Source organism: Ipomoea triloba, chromosome 8 (assembly GCF_003576645.1).
Source record: "Ipomoea triloba cultivar NCNSP0323 chromosome 8, ASM357664v1".
NCBI classification, from domain to species: Eukaryota; Viridiplantae; Streptophyta; class Magnoliopsida; order Solanales; family Convolvulaceae; genus Ipomoea; species Ipomoea triloba.
This window is the reverse complement of record NC_044923.1, coordinates 16,384,818-16,393,176: the sequence shown is the minus strand read 5'-3', so window position 1 is coordinate 16,393,176 and position 8,359 is coordinate 16,384,818. Positions and strand designations below refer to the sequence as shown.

At 38.2% G+C, this 8,359-nt stretch overlaps 1 protein-coding gene across 1 annotated transcript; it reads left to right on the top strand.

Annotated features, from left to right (window-relative positions):
- The first annotated feature begins 374 nt into the window (after positions 1–374).
- On the top strand, positions 375–1,706 carry LOC116027034 (proteoglycan 4-like). The gene has a single exon (XM_031268462.1). It carries the CDS (start codon positions 375–377, stop codon positions 1,704–1,706), a length of 1,332 nt encoding a protein of 443 aa, XP_031124322.1.
- Positions 1,707–8,359: the final 6,653 nt, after the last annotated feature.

The following is an 8,359-nucleotide window of genomic DNA, read 5'->3' as shown; positions in this document are numbered from 1 at the left end:
CGAAACCAAATACTTTGATTTCTCCAGACTCACAAACAAATATCCCTTTGAAATTCAACATCAAGCATCCCGAGAGATGGTCATGATAATCAACAACAAGATAAAACCTCCGGGTGGAGAACCAATCTGGTCGTGGTACTCAAGAGCAGAGCAACTAGACTACCTGAAAAGGTTTCTCAAACCACTTGCATTCGAGAAAGGAGAAACAGCTAAAGCCAAGGATCCTGAGGTTTATTCTGAAACTTCATCCTTTCTTCTTTATTTCTTCTCATCAAATGACTATATATGAAAAGCATAGTTTTTACCTTTAACATTTTTCAGGATATAATTGTTCTATCAGATACTGAGGATGAAATGTCACTGTAGAAAAACCTATGCCCTTAGTCTCTGTAAAACAAGAACCAATAGATGATGAACATGAAAAATTGCCTGTTCCTGATAAAAATCTACCCGTACCTGATAATGTCAATCCAGAGTCTGCTGTAGTATATGGTCCTCACCAACTTGAACCTCCTGCTTCCCTTTTCACCAAACTCAACCTCTTTAACATCATGGATGAACACAGAAGATCAACCTCTCTCACAAATAGACTGTCTATTCCCCTGAATATCCCACAAAACACAAAACTCACACAAGATCAAGTTCTGTCTCTGCCCTCACCACAAACCACACAAGCAAAAAACCCTGAGCATCAAAATCCTGAAAATCCTCTCCCCATCCAGTCAGAAAACTCTCATACTGATGAAACTAGGTCTGAACCTCAATCTAAACCAAATCCTGAAACAACACCTACCATCCCCATTGATGATTCTCTATTAGACTTTGAGTTTGAAACAGGAAATCCTCCAGAATTACAAGTTGCAGAACCAACTGATGAAGAAGACAATCTGCCTTTGTCCCAAGTGAAGAAGAACCAAGCGAATGCTAATGGGAAGAAGAAGATTCAAGAAGAACATGTGGACAAAAATCCTGTGGCAAAAATTCAAGTTTTTCCCTCCCCTGTCACCAGGCGAAAAACCAGGTCATCCACAACACAACAGGAGAAGGAAACCCCCACACCAGCTCGAAAAACTAAGAGAAAACAGCCAATTGCTGAACAACCTGTCCCTGTGGAAACCACGACTAGTAAGAAGAGAAAGAAGAGCACCACTCAAACTCAGCAACCTGAAAGCCAGCCGGATGTCTCTGCCGTAACACCTCTTGAAGTAATCACCCCTCAATTCTTATCTGATGAGTATGCAGCAAGATGGGACTCAACAAACAAAAGGAAAATCCTGAGCGAAAGGTATCTTGATGTTGAAAAGTTCAAGTCTCAGTGTCAACTTATGCCAGTGTTTGAGAAGTTAAACCTTGTCAAGTCTGTAACAACTCAGACGAGCTATCCACCTATCGCCATCAAGGAATTTTATGCAAACCTTCTGAAGACTATCAAGGAAGCTGGCTCACATGTTTATGGACGTGTTTGGCTGAGGGATAACGAATACAATTTTGACACACGTACCATCAATCTGTATCTGGGCATAGATGCAAGTGACATTGAGGACCCTATTATTGGTGCGAACACAATCACAAAAGTCATTACAGGAGGAACATACAGCTATTGGCCTGCTGAAACCAACATGTTGCCAGCCAAATCTCTCACAACAAAATATGCTATTCTGCACAAACTAGCCATGACAAATTGGATGCCAAATGAACACCGATGAGGATTAAACTTTCTTATGGCCACCCTGATCTACAAGATAGGCAAAGGTATTCCTGTCGACTTAGGTGATATTATCTTCAAACATGTGGCATCTTTCAGAAAACCATAGTCTAAAGAGAGCAAGGTAAAACTGCCCTTTCCCTGCACAATTTATGGAGTTCTGCGCTCACAAGGGTTCAAACCAGAACCAAATGAACCTATGGAAGCACCACAAGTCAGAACAATTGATGCCAGACTCAAACAAGGGAGTCATGTGCTTGACATCTTTCCAGAACATGCAAGTAGCTCAGCCCCAGCTCTGAACCTTGATGTACCATTTACCAGCAAACTCACAGCCCAGCACCTTGACAAAAGCATCAGAGATCTTAACACGATTATCCAGATACTTGTTGAAAAGAGAACAATTGAGATGCAATTGCGAGAACAATTGAGATGCAATTGCGAGAACAATTGAGATTGAGAAACCAAGAGATGACTGCTGCTGTTGCTGAAACACCCACTGATCCATCTACTGCACATGAAGCTGATTCCACTGCACCTGAAGCTGATTCCACCGCACCTGAAGCTGAATCCACTGCAAACAGCCAGGAGGATGAATCCTCAGAATCTGATTGATTCTGTTCTAAAACCTGGGTTGCCTTTTCTACTTGGTCCTGCTTAGGAATATTGTGGCTACAGATTCACAAGTTCCTGGCAATAGGGGGAGTAGGAACAACCTTCTAAACATTGGTTACTTTGTGTTTGATGAAGAAGAAGATGAAAGCATGGTTACCTGGTTACCTGGTTACTAGTTTTGAAGACCCCTCTGCTCGAATATTTTGATTATTTGTAATAGGGTCTCATGCATTCTTTTTTTTGTATTTTGTATGATGATATAATCATCTTCGTATTTTGTTGGTTGTTTAAATTCTGTTTCTGTTGGACTATGCCTTGAATGAACGTTGTTTTTAACTATCTCTGATGTTTTAGGAAGATTGTTGTAAATTGCCAACAAACTTGCTACAAAGGGGGAGATTGTTAATAAAATTGCTAAAAAGAAAAATATTTGTAAAACTCCCTAAGTTGTAACAAGTCCTTGTGACAATTTTGTTAGTTCAACAGATAGTTCAAAAACAAGTTATTTTATGATGTATTAGGATTCCTATAGTTCAGCAGAAGGATCAGAAGGCTTTAAGGACAAATTGCTGAACGAAACACTGGACCAAGACAAGGAAAGCAAGAAGAGGAATCAAAATCAGTTACGAAGACTTCAAACTTAATCGAGTCTGGGCAAGATATATATATGAGGAAAATTTCCAGTGATCCTGGTATGATCGGTGAGAATACAAAAGATCTGAATGTGAAAGCTTCCTCATAGGTGATAACGAGAGATCTTGACAAAGCTTACCTTTGATTCAAGATCCAATATTCTTCATAAAGTCTTGGGCAAGCAATCACTCTGAAAGCCAGTTGCGCTACGATTGAGGGGGAACCTCAATTCAAGAAGATCGGGAGATCAAGTATTCTTCAACTCTTCAAGGCTGAACTCTAGAACGGTGATAATGAAGATTTCTAGAGTTGCCGCGTGATTCTCTACTGTAAACTTGTGATACACTTTCAGAGTTGATCAATGAAGAGTTGGGCAATCAGAGTGATGCCCCCCAAATGTAGGAATTGAGATTCCGAACTGGGTTACAAATTCTTGGTGTTCTTGCTGCTTTATTATTCATTTACATATTATCTGCTTAATACTCCTTGTTCTACTCTTTGCACTAGATCAGTAAATAGTTAAAGGTCATCAAACAAATCTAGTAATTGGATTTAATAGTTAGAAGACTCTTTTACAATCTTAGACCTAGAACACGGAAGTCTAAGTTTTTCAGTCAATACCTGTTTAGTCAAGTTTATCATATAAATTGAGCAAATACACGTTTTGGTCCCAAGACAATTTTGGTCCACATGTTTCATTTCTATCAATTTTGGTCCCACGACTATTGTTTTAGTACCAATTTTCATCCAAGACTATTGTTTTAGTGCCAAAATTTATCGAGCCGGTCACCCATCTGTTTAAAATACGCAAAAATCTAAAATTGTTAAGCGTATTTTTATCATTTTCAACTTAATATCTTAATTTGAGTATGAATAAATGAATTTAAGTCCTAAAATTGATCAAAATTCACAATTTTCCTCCTCATTTTACCTTAATTTGAGGAGGAGAATTGTGAATTGTGATCGATTTTAGGGCTTAAATCTCTTTATTCATGCTCAAATTGCGATATTGAGTTGAAAAGGACGAAAATACCTTCAAACATTTTAGATTTCGGCACGTTTTAAACGGATCGGTGACCGGCGCGATAAATTTTGACACTAAAACAATAGTCGTAGATGAAAATTGAGCAATGTGTAACGGAATGTAATTGTGTATTTTTTGTATGCTGGAGCATGTGAATTAATTTGTTTCTGTATGTATTCACCAGCAGCTCACGTGAAGACAGATTAAAAAAAAATTGGAAATCTTTTGCTTGGTTTGAGCTATGGATATATGTGTAAAAAAAGTTGAGAATCTTTTGCTTTCTTTGAGGCGTCCGGATATACGTGTACTTTTACAAGAATAAATTTTTTTTTAAAAGCATAGAGTTTAAACAAGTTGTAAACCATGCGTCGAAGTCAAAAAAGGTGAGAATCTTTTGCTTTCTTTGAGGTGCATGTACATACGTGTACTTTATATTTAAATAAGAATAATTTTTTTTTAAAGCATAAAGCTTAAACATAAAGCTGCAAACCATGTGTCCAATTCTGTAAGTTGATTAAATAATTTTTTGTTCTTATATTTTTTTAAGCTTGAAGTTGAACAAGTTGTCAGTATCCGTTGTAAATTGTGTATATATGTTTGTGGCTTAAGTAATCATATGACGAAGAACAATTATCAATACAAGAAAAATGCACAAAGACAACACTACAAAGACAACGGTTTTTGACAAAAGTGTTGTCTTTAGTGTGTTGTCTTTGTGCATTTCGTCAAAAGACAACACCACAAAGACAACGGTTTTAAAAAACCGTTGTCTATGTGCGTTTTTTTTTTTTATAAAAGACAACGGTTTTATGTAACCGTTGTTATTGGTGTGTTGTCTTTGTGTATTTTATCCAAAGACAACACCACAAAGACAACTATTTTAAAAAACCGTTGTCTATGTGCACTTTTGTAATAAAAGACAACGGTTTTATGTAACCGTTGTCGTTGGTGTGTTGTCTTTTTGTCAAAAGACAACACCACATAGACAACGGTTTTACATTTTTTATAAAAGATAACGGTTTTATGTAACCGTTGTCGTTGACGTGTTGTTTTTGTGCATTTTGTTAAAAGACAACGGTTTTAAAAAACTGTTGTCGTTTGTGTGTTGTATTGAAATAAAATGAATAATGATTGTTCCACATAGACAAAGGTTTTAAAACCTTTGTCTATGTGCATTTTTTTTATAAAAGACAATAGTTTTATGTAACCGTTGTCATTGGTGTGTTGTCTTCAAAAAAATGAATAATGATTGTTACGACCAAGAATTGAACTCAAGACATTCTTAAAGGGCACACACCTTTGTCCACCAAGCTACTTCATCAATTAGGTACCTAAATATTGCTTAATGGATTTATTCATACATTTGTTATATAAGAGGTAACACTACCAAGGAGAATTAAACCCACAACCTCCCACATAACACAAATAAACCAAACCACCAAGCCACTTCATCACTTCTTTATTAAAAATGTTGCACATTATATTTAAAAATTGGGTCTCCAATTGTAAAAATTAACTTCAACATTTTGAAAAATATCTTGAGGGGTAAATACCCCAAGGACTACTGTACGAGTCTAAAGTGTATAATTGATGTATTATTATTCCTGAAAGCTCGAGTAATCCATAGAAATTATTAAGGGTCAAGTGTCCTTTGAGGAATATTATATTCCTGAAGGGTCAGGTCCTATTTATATATAAAGGACCCAACACTCCCTTGTATTCTTAGGCAATGCTCAGTAACCACACTCATCCCTTTGATCTCTCTTCATCCCTTGATCTTCCTTTGATCCTTGAAATTCTTAATGGGATACTTGGTGATGTACACACTAGAATTCTTAAACGAAATTAGAGTTTCAGGTGTATCAAAACATACATTGACTTTGAAAACTGGTTCACAGGTCATGTTGATGAGAAATATTGACCATTCTGTTGGTTCTGTTGGTTTGTGTAATGACACACACACACACACACACACACACACACATATATATAAGTATATAAAGCAAATATATGTTTGGGTTTCAGTCTTTTAGACATTCATCTCATTTGCGCCTCTCAGTCTCTCACGCCTCAAGCCCTCAACCAGTAGGGGCGAAGCCATGATTAAAGAGTGCAGGGGGGGGGGGCAACTACGGTTGAAGTACTAAATCAAATACATTGATATGCTTTTCAATATACATTGCTTTTTACTGTTGAATCTATATTAAATTACTTTGCAATATATTTTTCAATGTATTTGTTTTTCACGGTTGAAAGAATTAAAATATTTAGACATGTTTTAAAAGACTATTCATTATTTCTTGAAAACATAATAACAATTGCTTTCTCAAATATAATACTACAATTTTTTTTACATTATTATGCATATTAAATTAATGACGTCCGACGCTTTCAAGCGACCGAGCATGAATTAAAATTGTTACTTGCACAGGAAGAGATATATTGGCGCCAAAGATCGAAACAATTATGGCTCAAAGAGGGTGATTTGAATACGAAGTACTTCCACCGCGCCGCCTCCCATCGTAAGAAGACGAACTATTTACAGCGCATGAAGAATTCGGTGGGTAATTGGGTAGAGGGGTCTGTTATGCATGGGGAAATTTTGACTTATTTTGCAGATATTTTTCAGTCCTCAGATTGTAGTTTGGATTTCCTTAATTCATTTTCAGCTCGCATAACGACCGACATGAATGAACGTCTGCTGAGACCTATTGAACCGGATGAAGTTAAGGGTGTTGTATTTTCCATGGCCCCCGACAAGGCCCCGGGTCCGGATGGCATGTCTCCATCGTTGTATCAGTTTTTTTGGCCGGTGATTGGTAGTGACCTTGTGAAGTTTGTCACCTCCTGTTTTGCTGATTGTGTTTTTCCCCCGGAGTTAAATTGTACTAATGTGGTTTTGATTCCAAAGAAAAAAGTACCTGAGAAGCCATCGGACCTACGTCCAATCGCGCTTTGCAATGTAGCTTACAAGGTATTAGCGAAGGTTGTTGCAAACCGGCTCAAAGAGATCCTTGATGTCATTATATCGCCGTCTCAGAGTGCCTTCGTGGTTGGCAGATTAATTACAGACAACATTATCATTGCCGGAGAGATAGGACACTACCTAAAGCGTAAGCGTGATGGTAATGTTGGATGGGCAGCGCTTAAGCTCGATATGGCAAAAGCGTATGGCAGGATGGAATGGGAGTTTCTACATGGAATGCTCCGGGTGTTGGGGTTTGCAAGAGAATGGATTGACATTCTAATGTTGTGTGTGCTGTTAAATATGACATTTTGGTAAATGGTGATGCGGTGGACACGGTGGAACCAACTAGAGGGATCCGTCAAGGTGATCCTCTTTCACCCTACCTCTTCATTATTTGCGCTGAAGCTTTATCATTAATTCTGCAGCAACAGGAGGCTAGGGGAACAATTCATGGTGTGAGAGTGGCTAGGGGTGCACCTCCTGTGTCTCACCTCTTTTTCGCAGATGATAGCCTCCTATTTTTTAAGGCTATGGATGGCGAAGCTCAAGAAGTTAAAAGATGTCTAGATCTCTACAGTAAGGGCTTCAGGCCAGATGGTGAATAACGACAAGTCAAGTATCACTTTCAGTACAAACACTGTGCAGAATGCGTGCTTACATGTGGCGGGTGTATTTGGAGTTCGACAAACCAGTGACTTCGGTCGTTATCTGGGTCTCCCGTCTTTCTTGGGTCGTAAGTGGATCACCACTCACACAATCAAACTCATAATCAAAGCAATTGCATAACCTAATTGATCAATTCAAAGCTCAAGAATATCCATACAAAATTGCTCAATCCAAATCCACTATGAACTATCTAATCATACTTGGAATTGAAATAGCAAAAGGCAAAAGTAATGACAAGAAATTAAAATGAAGACTTAGCTTGAAATTGAACTTTGAACTTGAACTTGAATGTTGATCACAATCTTGCAACAATGGAATTCTTCTCTAATTCTAATCTAAGCCTATGAATTGCAATGTGGAGTGAATTGGGAGTGATCTCTCTAGGCTAATCCTAGAGAGAGAAATATTCTAAAGTGATCTAAAATTGAAATGTGATGGATCCCCTGCAAAATGGCTCAATTCCCCTTTTAAACCTCGCCCAACCGCCAGAATTTACGCGATGGACGCACGGCTGGACGCACGTCCACTGCGCGTCTAGCGTGCCTTCTGCTGCACAGACTTCAACTTCAGAGAGCTGTAAATTGGACGGTGCATGGACGCGAGCGTCCACTGCGCGTCCATAGCAGACTTTTGTTCTGTTGTGCCAACTTTAGAGAGGTGTGTATTGGACGCCGGCCTGGACGCACATCTTTTGTAAATCCTTCTCCGAAATTCCTGCCATTTTCCACCTTTTTGCACATCTTTTTAC

Excerpts from the sequence above, each read along its gene's own strand:
- LOC116027034 (XM_031268462.1), top strand. The coding sequence starts at position 375 with ATGCCCTTAGTCTCTGTAAAACAAGAACCAATAGATGATGAACATGAA.